Source organism: Periplaneta americana, chromosome 9 (assembly GCF_040183065.1).
Source record: "Periplaneta americana isolate PAMFEO1 chromosome 9, P.americana_PAMFEO1_priV1, whole genome shotgun sequence".
NCBI lineage: Eukaryota > Metazoa > Arthropoda > Insecta > Blattodea > Blattidae > Periplaneta > Periplaneta americana.
Genome location: NC_091125.1, coordinates 153,246,846 through 153,268,799, shown reverse-complemented (window position 1 = coordinate 153,268,799; position 21,954 = coordinate 153,246,846). Strand labels below are relative to the sequence as shown.

The 21,954-nt window shown below is 37.9% G+C and overlaps 1 protein-coding gene across 1 annotated transcript in view; it reads left to right on the top strand.

The window, feature by feature from the left end:
• LOC138706618 (chromatin assembly factor 1 subunit A-B) overlaps window positions 1-21,954 on the top strand; it is a 479,650-nt gene that overhangs the window by 437,229 nt on the left and 20,467 nt on the right. Inside the window, exons 4-5 of the mRNA XM_069836134.1 lie at window positions 11,461-11,594; window positions 18,640-18,785. Coding sequence (XP_069692235.1) covers window positions 11,461-11,594; window positions 18,640-18,785 — 280 coding nt within the window. The remainder of the gene's footprint in view (window positions 1-11,460; window positions 11,595-18,639; window positions 18,786-21,954) is intronic.

Below are 21,954 nucleotides of genomic sequence, written 5' to 3'. Positions count from 1 at the left end.
TGAATGAAATCATGTGCGTCAGGAGTCACACGACAGCTGAACTGTGGCGCGAGGTGACATACCTGTAGTGAGTGCTCTCATAGTCAGAGTGCACGGCGACTCACAGCAGAAATTCCCAAGAAACTCGAGCCTTTTTGGGAGGGGTACATTACTACCCTTTCCAGTGCCAAGTACAGTTAAGTGAAAATAAAAGAAGCCTGCAATATACGAGGTTTCGTTATTTCCAAGAAAGGCATCTTCTGTGTACTTAATAAGATTGGTAAAGCTCTAATGGAATTAATTTGGTAATCAATGTTGAATCTTTCGTACACTACTTTTAACACTTGAATATAAGTAATTGATTAAATGGCGATCTTACTGGTGTTAATTATGTAAGCATGTGCGGCTTACAGCTGTTTCGGTGCTATTCGATACCATCCTCAGAGCCTACTCAGAGAATGAAGTTAAATTGAAAAATAAACATACTATGGATATTTAAACACATTTTTGAAAATGGTGGCCGTTCATTTCGATACAGGCTTCAGTTCTTTTGTGCATATTATCGCACTATAGACTATTGTACCTAATTCCAATTATCAGTTTCGTCCTTCGTACTAGTAACTCATGTTGAAATAATTCTGTACCTACTCTATAAAAGAGACCTTACGTACTGTAAATTCAATCTTCAATTCTGCCAAACCGTACAGATAAAATTACTCGGACATGCTATCTACTGTCCGTCCAAGTGGTTTTGTCATAGGATCGTAGAAAGAGGAGAAATCACGTGACAGTTAATTACTTAACGAAGCCCTTTTATTTAAGTTATTTTAAACAGTTGTATAATATTACAACAGAAATTAATGTTTTCGGAAAAGAGCCAAGACAGCCCAGCCACTAGCTTTACAGAGGGGCGAGTAAAAGTAGGTGGGGGAAATTGGGATGCGACGTAGGCAAACGGACGACAGTACCTGTGCGAAAATATGATTCAATGTTGAAAGCTCTTTCGTCACTGGAAAATTCGAACATATTTCTGAAACGTACTATTCTCACTAACTCAGTACTATACAGGGTGTAACAACTTTAATGTTTAGAATTTCTGGAACATGTTACCTGACACATTCTACGTTGATTAAACCTAACATACCTATATCCGAAATTGAGAGGTTACAGAGATAACAGAGCTGGAAAAATACAACTTCTTGCAGCTCCAAGCATTATACCGTTTATACAAGGACTATTTTATGGCATTACTAAGTAGAGATACATAAGAAACATTTGAAAAGTAGTGAATGAAGGAAATTTTACTTTTAAGAGAAATTAAATTAAAATTGTTTAGGTTGCTAAGGAAACGAAACAGATAACAGTTTAGAATAACAGTTGTCAGAGAAATAAATCGTATTGTGACTAGTCTTTTTATTGAGTCTTGACCATTAAAACATGCATTTTGTGTACACACATCAGAAATACGCCGACATAGTTTATGTGTATGGACTGTGTGATGGCAATGCAACAGCAGCTGTTTTGGCATATCAAGCATGGTTCCCAAATCGTAGGATTCCTAGTGCACAGGTATTTTCACGTGCCTATTGGCAAATTTCAAGAAGTACAGTGTTTGGAATCTTAAGGACATTTTTTTCAACTTTGCACTGCTTCTTTCATACTCACAAGTAGTTGATATTAAAATGTAATATGGTACTAATAAAAATAATGACATAGACATGTCACTTTCGAAAATTGGTGTTACTTCTTTCAGTATTCAGCGATAAAATTAAACTCAAAAATTTAACTTTGGGGTACAAATACTCCAAACATATAGAACTTTGGATATAGGTATGTTAGGTTTAATCGACGTAGAACGTGTCAGGGAATATGTTCCAGAAATTCTAAACATTAAAGTTGTTTCACTCTGTATATGCGACCTTGGTTCTGTGTGGAGGACAGTTGGAACTTCATTAGTAGAAGGGATGGGAGTGAAGTACATACAAAAACTCAGGTACAATAAAAATTGAAGTAAAAATAAAATGATGTCCCTGTACTTCAATACTACGATTGCACCATGAACCAGACTATAGAAAAGTATTGATCTTATATCTCTTAACACTACGGTCATATCACAAACAAGACTATAGTAAGGTCTGAATCTCGTGTATGAATTATGATCTTAAGCCCCTCTTTCACTCAGGAAACAGATCTGCCCCTAGGGACGGGGCACGTCCGGGATTACGCCCCTGATGCCAGCGGTTTTATAGCCGTATACAAATATCCCCGCGATTTACCTTGTATTAAGTCCAAACGTTTCGTGGGCGCGCTTTGGCCAGCCCGTGATCCCCCCCCCCCGTGACTTATGAACCGATATGGACCACTCTGCCACGCTCAGTCCGATACGTCTGTCCAACAATACGATTTTCGGGAATCTGGCGGTGATTACGAGAATCCTCATTTCAGGGAACTGAGTCGACATCTGATCGTTTACAGCGAACAGTACCCACACTTCGATCGGTTTATCTCATTGGTAGAAAGCAGAAAGAGTAAACAGTGCAGTGTATATGGCACGTACTTCCTCACTATTCATTCATTCATTCATTCATTCATTCATTCATTCATTCATTCATTCATTCATTCATTCAGTGTTCTACACAAGGGTAAGTCTTTCACTGCAAACCCAGCTTTCCCCAATTTTTTCTATTTTCTGCCTTCCTCTTTATCTCCTCATATGATCCATATATCTCAATGGTAGGCATTCCTGCGGCATTGCCGCAGTGACGTCAGACCTCAGCGAAGCATCAAACTTATCCCCTACCTTCCACTTCCCCCACTCCATGAAAATACTACGCGTGTACAGATGCCTCAAACTAGGAAGCTGCCTGGAGAGGGGAAGTAGTAGAGCTAACGGAGGGGGCCCACCTAGGCTCCGATACCCAGGTATAGTCATATTATCTGAAAAGTTGACCTCTTGACAATGTATTCAAGATGTACCCTCCCTATGCAGCCTTCTCAACTGTTATTAGAACTGAGCTGTACCGTTCTAGTCCACAGTGCACAGCAGTAGGCGGACAGTGGTAGGGGAGAAGTGCTCTATGCGCCTGCGCGAACGAGACAGCTTGCTAGTTTGAGGCATCTGTACGTGGCGGATTATACTGGACTGCCGTACTTCGGAGCTTCATTAGTGATACGATGTCTTTCGCAGAATCATATGAATCGAGAGGATATCACGCTTACAAGAAAGGCGGTTCTTTCATTTCTCATGTCTAGTATTAGTTACAAATATTCAGGACGCGAACTTAAATATGTACATTCTTAAAATAGATCACCTGTTATACGAGTTTAAAGAACACAGATTCAGTGATTTTCAAAGGATGGAGAAAGATTTCAATATTTTTGTCACTCCTTTTCATGTTTAAATTGAAAATGTTATCCCAGAATTGCAGTTAGAGGTACTGGATTTGCAGAATGATGGCTTCTTGAAAGCAGAATGTGAAGGTCTACTGGGGGCTAAAATTTTTTAAAAGATGTCCAGTATTGCATATCCACTGCTTAGACAGTTTGCTTCAAAAATAATAAGTACCGTCATTTCCCATAAATATGGTCTTGGAACATAACTATTGTCCACGGTACAACTATTCAAATTTTGTACTCCATAACGTAGTACCTCGTTTATTTATATTCTTGCTGTACTGTAGTTTGAATTCAAGTCACTGCAGCTATCTACGAACGATCTATGTTACTTCTACAATGATCTTTGAATGGTTGTATCGTGGACCTTAGTTGTGTTCCAGGACCATAGTTATGGGAAATGACGGTATGTCTTCATCAGCCTACCAATGCAAACAGCTGTTTTCTAAAATTAAATTTATAAAGTCTAGCCACAGATCCCGCTGAAGCAATGCTCATCTCCTTGCGCAACTGAAAATAGCATGCACAGATATAAATCCCAATTTCGAAGAAATTGCTTTGAAAAATGATTAATTAAATATCACGTGAATGGACTATTCTAATTACATGTGGTAGGTAGGAGTGTAATGGCGCAACTGTCTGTAAATCCGTATGTAGTTGCCATTTAAATCCTGTCTTGTGGGTTGCGTTCATTTTGCCCACCACTGATATATCTTAATGTTGTCTATCATCTGATATCTTCTTCTGCCCCGAACTCTTCTCCCGTTCACCGTTCCTTCCAGTTCATCAATCAGAAGGCAGTTTCTTCTCAGCCAGTGACTCAACCAATTCCTTTTTCTCCTCTTGATCAGTTTCAGCATCATTCTTTCTTCACCCACTCTTTCCAACACAGCTTCATTTCTTATTCTGTCTGTCCACTTCACACGTTCCACGACCGATCCATATCTAAAAAAAGATCATTAAAAAAAATGGAAATCACAAGTTTTGTTGTGAACTCAATTATTTGATCAAAAGCAGAAAAAACTTAATATTAAATCGAGAAAAATACATTTGTCTAATATTATAAAAATTCACTGCACACAACTAAAGAAACACAGGTTATTCACTCTGCCTCTGAAATGAGTAAGAGACGTAATCAATTGTCCCTACTCCACTGCAAACAAAGAGGGATGGATTTGGTGGGGGAGACGGGTGAGAATGGTCAGACAGCGGGTAAGGAAGATAACAGTTCACCCTGATACAAGGGTTTGAGATGGAACGGGCCGGTCAAAAAAATTGTCCTTGGAAAAAGCTACACAAAGGTTTGGTTATAGGAAAAAGCTACACAAAGGAAAGAAGTACTGGTACCAACATTCGTATTCAATCTACTTAAAGATTAATTTTTGGTCCTACAGAATATATCTGTATGGTAACAATGATTATCAGAGTGCATATTACTGTGGAATCCCGGCCACCAAGTCCTCAGTTGAGTGCGCTTCTTGTATAATGTCAGTCCAACTTGGAGTCAGGCCAAAAAGGGAAAAACGCTAGAGGAGAGGGATTCGATCCGGTGCTGTGGATTGAACTTCGGCGTAGCTCAGTAGTTAGAGCATTAGGTACGTAGAACGAAGGACCCGGGTTCGATCCGCGGCGCCGGAGCGAATTTTTCTTCTCTAATAATCATTCGTGTTCAATTTTACCTCAAACATGGCCTCAAGAGCCAGAGATATACACTGCAAACACCCATATTGTATTTGTATTCGTATTTGTAAATTTAATATTAATTGTAATTATAATTGTATTTCTAGTCTTAATATTGTAGTTGTAATCCCTTGGTAAAGGGAAAGAGAAGGCCTAATGGCCATTAGGCCTTCTCTCTATCAGGTTAAATAAATAAATAAATAGGTAAATAAGTAAATAGATAAATAAATAGGTAAATAAGTGAATAAATAAATAAATAAATAAATAAATAAATAAATAAATAAATAAATAAATAAATGTGAGCAACACGATAAGATAAAATTTAATGAAAATAAACTATCCCGCGGACCCCCAGGGATCCACGGACCATAGTTTGGGAAACGCTGCACTATACCATACTTGAACTCATGCTTCGGCGGCAACTGCATGGATCTCCGCGGTTACTGTTTCGTATGTCTTCGGTCGACAGGATGTATCGCAACTAGGTCAGCCACATTTCATCAAAAAACCCACAAAATTGTTTTAATAAAATGTCAACACAGATAACCCAGTGCAGTACACACGTTCTTAAATAATGATTTCACCATAAAAACGAGTGATGAATCATTGAGACCAAGGATCGCAGTAAAACATCCAACTAATGGAAGCTATTATGAAGTTTAAAGAGGAATCAAATGGTTTTTATAATGTTTGCAATTTTATAATGTTATAATTTAAACATAAGACCAACAGTTAAGTCAAAATTGTATTATACAGAGTGTTTAAAAAATACGGGGAATAATTTCAGGTATGTATTTCCCACATGTAGACAATCAAAATAGTTCATTACAACATGTGTCCGGAAATGCTTCATTTCCGAGTTATGGCCTTCACAACATTGAAATTCACAGGAACGTTTTTCTTTCCGCAGGTCGTTGTCATTACAGAAGATGTTCAAAATGTCCATCTCCTGCTTGAATACAGACCTCACATCGATGTCTCATTGACCTGCGAACACGATTCCAAACTCCAGGAGTATTGCGTATGTCCTCAGAACATGCCACAATTCGATTCCGAAGGGATTCCAAATCAGGCACCGGAGACGAATAAACCAATGATTTTAAATGGCCCCACGAGTAGAAATCGAGAGGGTTCAGATCAGGTGAGCGTGGAGGCCAAGCAATTGGGCCACCTCTATCCATCTATCGATCAGGAAACCTTCGATCCGAGTACCGGCGAGCCGTACGACTGAAGTGTGCAGGAGCGCCATCATGTAAGAAGTGAATGTGTTGACGATTGATCACTGGAGTGTCTTCTAAAACATGAGGTACTGGTATGGTGTTTTCCAGGAAGTTTGTGTACGCCTGCCCCGTAAGTCTGTTTACAACTACATGGGGTCCAACTAATCGATCACCAATGATACCGGCCCACATGTTGAGGGAGAATCGCACCTGGTGATGAGATGGAACAGTTGCACGTGGATTTTCATACGCCCATACATGCTGATTGTGGAAATTTGTTATGCCATCTCGTGTGAACTGTGCTTCATCTGTAAATAATACTAAGGCAGGAAAGTTCGGATTTACACCACACTGCTGCAAGAACCACTGACAGAACCTAACTCGTGAAGGATAATCTGCTGGTGACAGGACCTGTACACGTTGCAAATGATAAGGATACAATTGATACTCTTTCAACAGTCTCCAGACAGTCGTATGAGGAACATTGACTTGCAACGCTACCCTTCGTGTGCTGATAGAAGGAGTCATGTTCACAGTCTCCAGAATCTCCTCCTGTACTTCTGGAGTTGTAGATCTTGGTCGTCCCCTTCCCAAACCAGGAGAGATAAATTTTCCATACTCGCACAGACGGTAATGGAGACGTACAAATGTCTTCCGATCTGAACATTGTCGCTGTGGGTACCTCTCCTGGTACAAACGACCAGCCAGCGCAGCATTGCCGTCCGCCTTACCGTACATGAAGTGTATCTCTACCAGCTCTTGATTTGAATACATGTCGCACAGTCTAACGCCTACACAACACTGAATGTAACCTTCGCCTCGGAATGAACTGTCAGAGTGCCCTCTTAATGTCTCCTTTGACCAAAACGACCTGCGGAAAGAAAAACGTTCCGGTGAATTTCAATGTTGTGAAGGCCATAACTCGGAAATAAAGCATTTCCGGACACATGTTGTAATGAACTATTTTGATTGTCTACATGTGGGAAATACATACCTGAAATTATGCCCCGTATTTTTTAAACACCCTCTATATTAAATTTTATACCTGTATTTTTAAATTTTAGATCGTTAATCATCATATGTCAATCATAAAATAGCTGTCTCATTATTATATAAAGGTTGTTTAATCAGTTTGTACACATTCCACAACAAAGACATAAAATATGTACAAGATATTGTATGTGAAATGCCTGATGATGCCCGAAGGGCGAAAACGTTTGCTTTAATTTTCATAATACACAATGATCATTTACATATGTAAATGTTATTGATTTTAAATTTGTGATATGTCAATTTGACTGAACTTAAAATAAACAATATTATATTATATGATCATTATTGTTAACTATGGGAAGTGGGAGTTCCTCGAGGTCACCAGTCCCATCACCATCACGAATTAATCGTCGGGATGCGAACTAGCGTCGCTGGCGTGGAAAAGTACGCCTATCCCTCTGGACTGGCATGATGAAGCTGTGTTGCACGGAAGAGCTGCGTATCTCCGTATCGACGAGCAGTCTGCCGTGAAGCGGAAATCCGCGACTGTCAACTGTCTCTCAGCATAGGAGGAAGAGCCTCAAATTCCTTGAAATATAATTTCCTCCAAGAAGGGGGAAATTCAAACGTTTGCTAAAGTTGTCCCAAGATGGCGTCGTGGAATCGCAGAATCTTCCACACAAGAGAACGTTCCCGGTCGGGTTGAATTTCCTGGTTGAGTTTTCTTCAGGATTTTCTCCTCAATCGTAAGGCAAATGCCAGGAAATTCGGGCCACAACATCCCTGAATATCACCGGCCTCATTCATAACCGAAATCATATTCATAACAAATCAGTAATATATATATACAGTCGCCATCTAGTTCACAACAATAGAACCATTCTCAATAAAAATACACAGGCCTTCGGATTTCACACAGATCAACTCGCGATATGACCAGAGATGTTAAAGCGAGTATAAATAACAGCGGGAGAAAAAAAAGAGAACGTTTGATCTCTTATCACAGTCTAGTATAGACTATACAGTCACGAAGCTCAATACGTAGTAAATATGCATCCGTAGATAGTTGCTAACCACTAGGATCACTACTATCGCCTCATTACAGACAATACGAAGTAGTACCTGCACAGTCTATTGTTCCTAGTACCCTCATAAACTCAAGCTTCATGACTGTGTATACCAGACTGTGCTCCTATGGACAGTTTCTCCAAGTAATATTTAATTTGGCTTGATGTTAAATTAACAGCTGGTAGCCTATATTTTTAATGTTTTGTTAATATGTTTTCCATTTCTTCAACATAATTTCGTTTAAAATAACCAACACAACTTTAATTTTATTGTCGTTAAACTCAACACCAATTGGTAATGGTTTTGCACATGTAAGGCAATTTCTTATTGGCTGAATTGGCTGAAATTATTATTTAAATTCTGTGCTGTAGAGAAAGCCATGAAACATTTATAAAATCGTAACCTATTACAGGAGATCATGATCCATATAGTACAGAGAGTTGATAAATGAAAGTTGTATTGACTACTATTGAATAATAATTTGAAGCGTCCACTGCAAGAATGATGGATGTCACTTTCTTGTCGAAAATGAACCAAGACTGTCAATGCATAGCTTAAGACATATAGAATGTACATAGAGATTTATATGACATTAACACTGATAGTCTTTGTCCAGTAATGATCGGAAAATCACAGTTCAGCTTTGAGCGCTAAGCATTTCAAACTTTCAATTGCTTCTCCTGCAAAATGTATTCCAAATGACATCCATCATTCTTGCAGTGGACTCTTCATTTATAAGTGAGGTTATACTTATAATGCTAAATATGACTTTCTGTTCAGAAAAATCTCAGCATTATGACTACCAGGTGGCAATAATTACAGGAATGAATGTAGTCAACTGTACACAAAACCCTGAGGAGAATTCCATATCATATAAAATTCTCTAATCACACTCTCTGCTTCAGGTTCATGTAGAAATTATACGTAATTTCGTCTTAAAGAAACAATTGCTGCAGATATTTAATCGATTAATCTTATAACAAATTGGTCGATTAATCGATAAAATCCCACAACACTATATTATTATTATTATTATTATTATTATTATTATTATTATTATTATTATTATTATTGCTTACTTACTTACTTGCTGACTTTTAAGGAACCCGAAGGTTCATTGCCGCCCTCACATAAGCCCGCCATGGGTCCCTATCCTGAGTAAGATCAATCCAGTCTCTATCATCATATCCCACCTCCCTCAAAACCATTTTAATATTATCTTCCCATCTACGTCTCGGCCTCCCCAAAGGTCTTTTTCCCTCCGGCCTCCCAACTAACACTCTATATGCATTTCTGGATTAGCCCATACGTGCTACATGTCCTGCCCATCTCAAACGTCTGGATTTAATGTTCCTAATTATGTCAGGTGAAGAACACAATGCGTGCAGTTCTGTGTTGTGTAACTTTCTCCATTCTCCTGTAACTTCATCCCTCTTAGCCCCAAATATTTTCCTAAGCACCTTATTCTCAAACACCCTTAACCTATGTTCCTCTCTCAAAGTGAGAGTCCAAGTTTCACGACCATAAAGAACAATCGGTAATATAACTCTTTTATAAATTCTAACTTTCAGATTTTTGGACAGCAGACTGGATGATAAAAGCTTCTCAACCGAATAATAACAGGCATTTCCCATATTTATTCTGTGTTTAATTTCCTCCCGAGTAGCATTTATATTTGTTACTGTGTCTCCCAGGTATTTGAATTTTTACACTTCTTCAAAGGATAAATTTACAATTTTTATATTTCCATTTCGTACAATATTCTCGTCACGAAACATAATCATATACTTTGTCTTTTCGGGATTTACTTCCAAACCTATCTCTTTACTTGCTTCCAGTAAAATGTCCGTGTTTTCCCTAATCGTTTGTGGATTTTCTGCTAACATATTCACGTCATCCGCGTAGACAAGCAGCTGATGTAACCCGTTCAATTCCAAACCCTCTCTGTTAACCTAGACTTTCCTAATGGCATACTCTAGAGCAAAGTTAAAAAGTAAAGGTGATAGTGCATTTCCTTGCTTTAGCCCGCAGTGAACTGGAATAGTAATATACGTTACAACAGCGGTATTTTGACGTTTTCATGGTCGAGGAAAAGATTGAAAAAGGGAAACGTAGTTGAGCTTTTTTAATTTCCGAGAACATGAAAACAATCATACCGCTCGTGTATCGTACATTATTTTGTGCGAAGATCGTTTATTAAATACCTGAAAGACGAATTTCTAATTAGTTGCAATGAAATCTGCATGTTGGTTTCTGTTTAATAACGGCAACTTCGGAAAACCAAAATATCTTTCTTCAACATTGTTGCTATAAAATGTTTTCTGTGTTTACTATACTCCAGCAGGCCGTGATATACATCTGTCTTTTTTTTCCCCCAGTCTATAAATGCGAACTTAAAACAAACGGTAAGGTTATGTAATGATTTATTTTTCATTTTAATATTTTAACAATATTATTTATATAACATATTGCAGTAATAACATCCGCATCTGGAATCTTGTTGATTTTTTCACGGCTTCCTTAATGTTACTTGTATCAGGAATGGAATAAGTTTCGTGGAGTAGTAGACTTTACTTAATATTTGCAAATATTTAAAAACAATAATTAACATTGCAATTTAGGTGAAATTGCAGTGGTAAGTTTCCAATTTATAATTATTACTATGTTAAACGTCTCTAAAAATAATATGTCAAAAGCCTAAAGCAGTAAAGTGAATGTCGCGCTTAAGCGGTAAGAAGAGGGAAATTGTTATGTGTGTTACGTTGGGAATACTGAATGTGATATTTCATACTTACCGCGTATTGGTTCTGTGCGGAAAACAAGCAAATACGCACGATCTCGCACAAACGCATTTGACAGAAACTGACCTATAATAATAATAATAATAATAATAATAATAATAATAATAATAATAATAATAATAATAATAATTATTATTATTATTATTATTATTATTATCGTGGTTTTTGTTTGAGACTCATCACAATTTTCGTGAAGATTTTCCTGGTGATTATGTTTTCATTATGATTTTGAATACATGATTCACATGGTGATGTTGAAAGTAGATATTTTTAAGCGATGTTTGTACATAAGTAAATAGTGTAAGAGTGTGTCTGTGTGTCCGCAGGTGTGTCTTCCGTGAGCTCTGCTACGAATGGCAGCCAGGGCTCAACCAAGTCGGGGAAGTGTCCAGGGCCGCGGATGGGCTACCCGCGACAACCCACGGGGTCGCTCCGCAAATCCCAGACGCAGGCGATGAAGGTCTGTCCACCGTTTGCCGCTAGGCACATTGACAATTGTAGAGAATTCAGCGTCATTTCATGCAAAAAAAAAGCATGTTTTTGAACCATGATATCTCAAAAGTTAAAAATATTGTAGTAGGTTATTTTGTATATTCTAAATATCAATTTCAAGCAATACTATATTTATATCTTTCATAGTCTGGCAGCAATCAGAATATAAAAAAAAAATATTGGTTTAACAAAGAACACGGTTTCATTCATTGAAGTTTCCTTACTATGCAAAGGAAGATGAAAAAATTATTTCAATGCAATTCGAAAAAGGAGAGTCTTGCTTATAAATGCCCTTAAAATGAAAAAAAAATTATATATATTTTTTTTTTAATAGTTACCCATCGTAAAATAATTTAAAAAAATATAGAACACAAAATGCAATTCATATTTACAGACGAAAAAACATGTGTTTAATTCTTTTTATTTTATTGGGTTATTTACTACGCTTTATTAACATCTAGGTTAGTTATATACAATACAAGTAATTTAATACAGTTATATGAACACTTTTTAATGATTGGATAAAATTAATAAAATCGGTTAAAAACCAGACATGTTTCGGAGGAATGCTCCTCCATCTTCAGTGGTAGTATCACGACGCTGGTATGGATGTTCGACCGCGTAACGTAGCTTAAGGAAGACTTCCTTAAGCTACATCCATACCTCCATCTTCAGTGGTAGTACCACGACGCTGGTATGGATGTTCGACCGCGTAACGTAGCTTAAGGAAGACTTCCTTAAGCTACATCCATACCTCCATCTTCAGTGGTAGTACCACGACGCTGGTATGGATGTTCGACCGCGTAACGTAGCTTAAGGAAGACTTCCTTAAGCTACATCCATACCTCCATCTTCAGTGGTAGTACCACGACGCTGGTATGGATGTTCGACCGCGTAACGTAGCTTAAGGAAGACTTCCTTAAGCTACATCCATACCTCCATCTTCAGTGGTAGTATCACGACGCTGGTATGGATGTTCGACCGCGTAACGTAGCTTAAGGAAGACTTCCTTAAGCTACATCCATACCTCCATCTTCAGTGGTAGTACCACGACGCTGGTATGGATGTTCGACCGCGTAACGTAGCTTAAGGAAGACTTCCTTAAGCTACATCCATACCTCCATCTTCAGTGGTAGTACCACGACGCTGGTATGGATGTTCGACCGCGTAACGTAGCTTAAGGAAGACTTCCTTAAGCTACATCCATACCTCCATCTTCAGTGGTAGTACCACGACGCTGGTATGGATGTTCGACCGCGTAACGTAGCTTAAGGAAGACTTCCTTAAGCTACATCCATACCTCCATCTTCAGTGGTAGTATCACGACGCTGGTATGGATGTTCGACCGCGTAACGTAGCTTAAGGAAGACTTCCTTAAGCTACATCCATACCTCCATCTTCAGTGGTAGTACCACGACGCTGGTATGGATGTTCGACCGCGTAACGTAGCTTAAGGAAGACTTCCTTAAGCTACATCCATACCTCCATCTTCAGTGGTAGTACCACGACGCTGGTATGGATGTTCGACCGCGTAACGTAGCTTAAGGAAGACTTCCTTAAGCTACGTTACGCGGTCGAACATCCATACCAGCGTCGTGGTACTACCACTGAAGATGGAGGACGTTACGCGGTCGAACATCCATACCAGCGTCGTGGTACTACCACTGAAGATGGAGGAGCATTCCTCCGAAACATGTCTGGTTTTTAACCGATTTTATTAATTTTATCCAATCATTAAAAAGTGTTCATATAATTGTATTAAATTACTTTTATTGTATATAACTATCCTACTCATGAACACTGTTTCATCTGACCTAACTTATGTAATTTAAACATCTAGGTTATTTATCTAGATTATTTAGCGTCTGAATGAAATGAAGGTGATAATGCCGGTGAAATGAGTCCGGGGTCCAGCACCGAAAGTTACCCAGCATTTGCTCGTATTGGGTTGAGGGAAAACCCCGGAAAAAACCTCAACCAGGTAACTTGCCCCGACAGGGATTCGAACCCGGGCCACCTGGTTTCGCGGCCAGACGTGCTGACCGTTACTCTACAGGTGTGGACTGTTTAATTCTTTAGGGTATATTGATTCCACTGTGAAAATTTCAGAATGGTGACTTAAATATGAGCTGTTCAGAGCAGAAGTGGTGTAAGTCAAGAATGGGTAATGAGGGTTGAAGTAAACACTCTGTAAAATAGAGCGCAAAGCAGCAATTAATATTCACTTTATTTAAACTATTAGTAGTCAGTGGATAGCAAGAACGACATATTAATTGCTATTTGCGCTGTATTTTACAGAATTTGTACTTTAAACCTCGTTATACAATTTTGACTTACACCACTTTTGCTCTGAACGGCTCATATCATGTCAGTTTTTAATAAAAATAACTCACCGGAACAAAGGAGCTCAGCAGGTAGGATCTCCCGTCGTACAGAATGTTGCGCGATCAAGGTCAGGGGGACGGACGTTTGAGGTTACTCATCGTTATGAAGTCTCGCGAACGCTGCGACCGCCACATATAGCAAGCGATTTTCAACCGTCGGAACAAAAATTAATAATTTTATTAATTTAGTTATTCGCACGTTTTTTGAGACAAAGTCATAGAACTTGGGAGATGGATTAGGAATAAGATTTTCTTTAATACGAATGAAATTCGCATGAATTTATTTTGTTGCATTCGAATATAAACTATTTCATTTTTTCAATGAGGTGTTTTTATGAGCACGCCTTAATATTATTCGGATTAGTCTTTAAGGTATTAAAATATGGTTATTCAGGTTTACAGTGGCGTCTGTTTAGTTTCGACGACACTTCATATAGAATGTCTAAATATTTTAAATGATGGATAACCTGTAACTGCCACCCATTTTTCAGTCATTCGTATGACTGAAATATTAATGATATGGCAATCACAGATCGTAGTTTAATTTATTTTCATAATAACACTATTATATTAAAAGCTCAAAAAAATTCATATTTTTTAAATTTTGTATGGAATGACCCTTCATTGTTAAGAGCAACTGTGGGCGCTATTGGAATATTATTTTCTTGGCTCATTCCTCACTTTTAACAAACTCTAAGCCCACCGCTGTGGAATAACAGCATGTCTGACTGTGGGTTCAAATCCTGGTTGGAACAAGTTCCCTGGTTGTGGTTTTTTCTTGGGTTTTCCTCAACCCATTAAGAATAAATGCTGGGTAACTTTCGGCGCTGGACTCTGGACTAATTTTGCTGGCATTATTACTTTCTTCTCACTCAGACGCTAGATAACCATCGCAGTTGATAAAGCGTCGTAAAATAACCAATAAAAACAAAAAAACCGTACCAAACAAATTGTATACAATTAGTAAGTTTTCTATGAAATGAGATGATTAGACCGTGGAATTTCATTCAATTGTACAGTATGTTTTCCGTTAATCCTATATCGGTTAATTTTACTACAGAAAAAGTATTAAAATTTTGTTTAAAAAAGCAGAAAGATTACTCAACTGAATTGTTGTTTAAACATTTCAAAATTTTCAACATTGAACAAATTTATTATTTTATTTTATTAAAATATTTTCACAGAAATATTAATAACTTTGAAAGGTATATTCATAAATATACGAATTCTCTGCGTTTATCTGAACCAAAAATGTAAAACTAGTGCAGCTTTTTACCATAGCATGAGTCAAGGTCCCAGATTATTAAACAAATTTTATTGCAATATTATTTTAACCACGAATCCTCTCCAAATTAATAAAAAAAATTGTATTGGATTTTTAGTTTTGGTTTAAACATATTAAACACTTTTTAATCTGTATTCACTCTTAATTTTAATTTTATTTTTATCTGTATTGGAATCCCCTCCTGAGCACGAGTCTTACTCATTCATGAGTGGGCTAATTTATCTTACATTGCATTAACTTGTATTCATTTCAAACTTACTAGCAATAAAATAAATAAATATGGCGTATTGAAGAAGTAAAAGTGGATCTTTGTCGATAATGATTTTTACGTTCTAATGCAGGCAACTTTATTATGCATAAATTCATATTTCGATGATTTTTCCTTTTAAATGCATATATATTTTTATTTTGCAAAATTAAATGCATATATGAACATATTTCCTCTTTCTCCCGATTTATTATCTAATTTCAAAATTTCTTTTTGATAAAAATAAGAATTATTTTCAAGAAATATAAAAAATATATGAAAAATAAAATCAATAATTGTAGTTAATTAGTGTTGAGGAATGAAATTGCTGCGACGACAAAAATACTTCTTCCTACAACATCTGCGACAATAAAATCAATTATTACTGCTGAAGTCACTACTAGAAGTTGTATGATTTGTAACAATCTCATCACAGTGACTAACAGGTCTAACGGCTGATGGATTATTTGGACATTCAGTTTTCTTATTGTTGTAACAAGTGCGTAAGAATAATGTAATTTCGTAATTAAAAATCGAAAAAAAAATCTGTACGAAGCAACTAAGGAATTCACAACACATTTTTAACTTCAGAATACTACCCAATTAAAGAAAGGATACTTCTGAATAGTTCATTCTCTATTTGTAATGTTCTTTTACCTTTAAAACTAAAGAAAGAAGGTATTTTACAAATAACTTTAAATTATTGTAACTCTGAAAATATTGAGAATAGGGCACATAACATTCTTTGCTCAAAATGTCTTCGTAAATAAGCTCCGTAATTGCCAAGTGCTGAATCACCCTGTATTATATGAGAACCTAAATATTTCACCGTCCGCATCACGTGGTTAAAATTGATAACAACAGGTAATAAAAGAGTTATGTTAGTTGCTAAATTAAAATAAAAAAGGACCGATAAATTCCAGTCATACACACAGAAAAATTTTAAGGGATAGATGGAATATTAAAATTAAAATTGGAACCGAGTTTTACGGTTCTCATAGAGGAGTTAAGGTTACACTCTGAGCATTAAAACTTTGCCTATAAAGAGGTTAAAGGGAGGAGGTAGAAAATAAGAAAAGTGACTATATTTAGGTCTACATATTGCTAAAACCAAGGTGTTGAGACAAATGGTAAAGATATTACCATCTGTAAAATTTAACTTAAAATACCGGCACTACTACTCTAACACAGGCACTGCCCTTGTGTTCAAGTGTACTTTCAAACAAAAATTTTTAAGTGGTTGTCCTCAACTTTGCTGAATAGAAAGTTGGCTTGCACCATCATTTCATACAGATACCTGTAAAGCTGACTTGAATAATTTCAAGGGAAAAATTGTTTCAGCGCCGGGTATCGAACCCGGGACCTTTGGCTGAGCGCGCAAACGCTCTACTGACTGAGCTACCCAGGAACTATATCAAACCCAGGCTCAATTTTCCCCTTATATCCACATATGTTAAGTGGGTGACAGAACGGCCGAATCCAGCATTATTGTGTGACTTACATTTCTGGTTTTCTGTTATCGAAACAGTAGCGTGTATTATGCAGATCTAACTTTTCAGTATAGCCAGCTCTGGAATAGACATTTTTTCCTTGAAATTATTTAAGCTTAAATGGAGAGGGTGGTATTTTTTGGTGAAAAATGAGTAAATTAAAAAAAAAATCTTTGAAATACTCTGTGATATGTGTGGAATGCATAGCATAACATTTTGTGGGTATTTGTGCCCTTATCGGATGTTGAGTCGCCATTTTTAAACTTCCTGCGTTACGGATTTTTAAATCACTCGCCCACTTTTATTGTCGTTTCCGGTAAATTAAATTTTCAAATTTTTTTTTCTTTAAAATACGCTTTGATATGTGTGAAATGCATTGCATATCATTTTGTGAGTATTTCGGACTTTATTTTCATCACAAATTACGACAATAGAAATCACTCTAATGAAGAACAATGCCACAAATACTCCAACGTCGATGTTGAACACGCAATATTCGTCAGAAACAGTTACATCCAGACAAATTCAAATTTCAGAGTACTTTCAAAACTTGAGTTTGCCAAACTTGTATGTATGTATGTATTTATTTACACTGCAAGTGGGCAAGCACCCGGTGGCAGTGGCATACACAATATAAACAATACAAAATAAAATGATAAACAATACACAATAAAATCATAAACAATACGCAATAAAACCATAAAAAATACACAATAAAATTTACAATACACAATACAATTATACAATACACAATACAATTATATACACAATACAATTTAACACAATAATTAATTAATTTGTGCCCTTATCGGATGTTGAGACGTCATTTTTAAACTTCCTGCGCTATGGATTTTTAAATCACACGCCCATTTTTATCGGTTTCCAGTAACTTCATTTTTTTTTACTACATTGCCAGACAAAAATGGATATAATTTCTGAACTATTAAAGATACATGCATGAAATTTAGAACACACATTCTTTAGACTATTAGGAAACTTTTCTCCGCAACAGAATTTTGTTAATTGATTTCATTTTAAAAATACGTCCGTTTGTTTGCAAGAAAGTAAATCAGAAAATTGTTATAAAATTTTAATTGTTTACTTTACAAACGTAGGGGCTAATATCACAATTCTGTTACAGACAGTTTGTAGAACATGCGTTTGCAAGTACATTGCAAAAAACTGGATGAGTCTATCTTTAAAAATGGTTTAGATATATCGCTTTTAGTAAAATCCTGCATTGGGTATATTTTTTTTTTAATCTGGGCCCCCAAATAATTTTTTTTATATTTATTTTTGGTTGAGTTGCTACAGCTATGAGCTCTCTACATACAAAAAATTAAAATTTTACACCAAAAAAGTTTTAAAAAATACCATCCTCTCCCCTTAACAACCTGTATGTGGTCGTTATGTAAACAGCTCCTGAAGTAAGCTGCATTTGAGATGCTCTTCTGGCAATGCAGGTTTGCATAACTCAATTAAATGGGCGCAGCACTCTCTCTCTCTGTTAAATGTTGCTTGTACGTCATGTATCACAGACTTTTATCATGTCACATGAACTGTTTTATCTTGTGTGGCCCCGGGGTGGGGCCTTTGGTGGCCCTCAGCTGCGGATCCAGGAGTACAAGGAGCCCGTGAGGTCCAGCAAGGACCAGGCGGAAAAGCCGGCCCGCCTGCCGCCCATCAAGGAGTTCCAGCGGGAATTCCGTGCCGGGAAGGAGCGCACCGCCGCCTCGTCATCCACGCGGATACGGTGAGTGTCAGAGCAGTATTACCAACACGTGGGTAAAAAAATAACCACTCCTCTTCCCTGCATCGTTCGGCTTGGATCATGTTTGGCTTAACCGGTTCCTTTTCAGTTCTTTTTTCTTCCGATATGCGTTTTTTTTTTATTTTGACTTTGACTTTACATACTTATAACTTTCAAGGAACCCGAAGGTTCATTGCCGCCCCCACATAAACCCCTTCATCGTTCCCTATCCTGAGCAAGATTAATCCAGTCTCTATCATCATATCCCACCTCCCTCAAATCCATTTTAATATTATCCTCCCATCTACGTCTCGGTCTCCTCAAAGGTCTTATTCCCTCCGGACTCCGAACTAATACTACATGTGTTTCTGGATTCGATCATACGTACTACATGCCCTGTCCATCTCAAACGTCTGGATTTAATGTCCCTAATTATGTTAGGTGAAGAATATGATGCGTGCAGCTCTGCGTTGTGTAACTTTCTCCATTCCCCTGTAACTTCATCCCTCTTAGCCCCAAATATTTTCCTAAGAACCTTATTCTCAAACACTCTTAACCTCTGCTCCTCTCTCAAAGTGAGAGTCTAAGTTTCACAACCATACAGAAGGGCTGGTAATATAACTGTTTTATAAATTCTAACTTCCAGCTTTTTTGAGAGCAGACTGGATGATAAAATGATCGAAGCTTCTCAACAGAATAATAACAGGTATTTCCCATATTTATTCTGCGTTTAATTTCCTCCGGAGTATCATTTATATTTGTTACTGTTGTTCCAAGAAATTTGAATTTTTCGACCTCTTCAAAGATAATTTCCAGTCTTTATACACTATCTACCAAAAAGTAATTGGACACTGTTTTTGCCCCTTTAGAACCTAGTGGTACCACCTCTTGTTGCTATAACAGCAGCCACCCTGACAGGCATGCTCTCCACTAGTTTGTGTAGGATATCCACTGGAATGCGTCGCCATTCCTCTTGCAACATGGCACTCAGTTGGACAATGGAAGTTGACCAATTTTCCCGAAACCTCAATCTCCGGTCCAATTCGTCCCAAAGGTGCTCAGTGGGATTGAAGCAGGACTCTGTGCAGGCCAGTCCAACCGATGAACATTATTGTCTGCATACCACTGCATAGTAACCGCCGAAACATGGCATCTAGCACGTAAAATCCTGGGTGCCCAATTACTTTTTGGTAGATAGTGTATTTTCATTTCGTACAATATTCTCGTCACGAGACATAATCATATACTTCATCTTTTCGGGATTTACTTCCAAACCTATCTCTTTACTTGCTTCAAGTAAAATTCCCGTGTTTTCCCTAATAGTAAAATTTATTTACATTTTGTAAATATATGCAAAAAAGACATAAATACAAATTATCGATAAATAACAATATGGTCTAGTGGTCGGAGCTTCTGGTTACAGTTTATGAGGTCCCGGATTTGATTCCTCGATAGAACACAGGAATTTTTCCTTAAAGGGAATTGTTCCTATATTCGTACAGGATCTGGAAATTAGGTAAAGTTTAGGTTTAAGACCTCTCCTAGCACCACATATTCGTATAGTCATATCATCGGGTCAGCTTAACTCCGCCTTCCAGGCGCCCCAACCTCAGAAGTGGGTTACAAATAAGCCATTGTCAGGAGAGAAGACCAGAAATGTTGAGGAAAAAAACGATACCTATATAATAAAATAAAGTAAAAAAAAAAAAAGATATAATTGTGTCTCACAATACAACATGCGACCACATTACTTGTTTTGTCATTGAGACTGTGATATAATTACACGTAAGCTAAGCTAGATTTGATAAAAGATGAATGGAACGGAGAAAAGTTCTCTCCGGAACCGGGATTTGAACCCGGGTTTTCAGCTCTACGTGCTGACGCTCTACGCACTAAGCCACACCGGATTCCCATCCCGATGTCGGATTGAATCCTATCAGTTTTAGTTACATCTCTTGGGTTCCCTCTAGTGGCCTACCCTCATGCAGTGCGTCATATATGTATGACAGTGGCACAATGTACATATATGTGCAGAGGTGCACTAGTTATGAGTGACTAACTGGCCGAGATCCGACGGATGGGAATCCGGTGTGGCTTAGTGGATAGAGCGTCAGCACGTAGAGTTGAAAACCCGGGTTCAATTTCCGGTGCCGGAGAGAATTTTCCTCCGTTCCACTCATCTTTCATCATATGACGCAGAATATCTGCACGGAAATATCAGAAATGTACTTCGATACATCATAATAATAAGCTTATATGATATGCAAAAAAAAAATCACATCGTAATTTAAGACGGTGCTTACTCCGTGTAAGTGCTGCAAGTGACCTGGGTGACATTCGTGAATCCGACCTGACAGGTGGGCCATCCTGCCTCAGCCCTTAATAGGGCCAGATTCCGTTTCGCGGACGAGTATCCTGATAAGCCCCAGGGACCCGAAGCCCCAAACCACTCCTGATTATCCGACTCCGACAGGTGGGCCATCCTGCATTAGCCCCTGATAGAGCCAGGTTCCGTGGGGTAGCCTGATGAGCCCCAGGGACCCGGAACACCGTCGGAAACCCGTGCTATCCCAAGATTTCACCCCAGCCTATTTTTACTATTTCAGATGACAGATGGAATGATTGGAGGTGGAGAGTGTTGGTGGAATGGTAGAGGGAAGCTGGAATACCTCGAGAAAAACTCTCTGCAATGTCTGCTTTGTCTACCACAAATTCCATCACGACCTGGCCGGGGATCGAACCCAGGCCACCTGGATGGAAGACCAACTCGCTAGCACTTGAACCACAGACGCAGCTTCGAACAGGTCACTTTCTGTGTTGAGCGGATAGCATTTTGTGCACCAATCACGATGCGATGTTTGGAGACCACTTTATGCCGTACCACTATTATCACCACCACCATCACCACCACCAATACTACTATTACCAATAGTATTATCATCACTACTGTGTACTTCTAATAGCACCCTAGTAATATAGATGTAGCCATGCAGGAAGACGTCTAGCCGCGCATGCGTATTTTCACCAAAAACCTACTCTTGTCGCAACCCTAACCCAAAGTATACACCAATGCAAAATATTATCAGTTGTCCGTCTGTTTCTGGTGTAGACCTACGTCTCTGTTTATGTGCATGTTCTTTTACCTTTCATGAAAATACGGAAGGTATAGTGT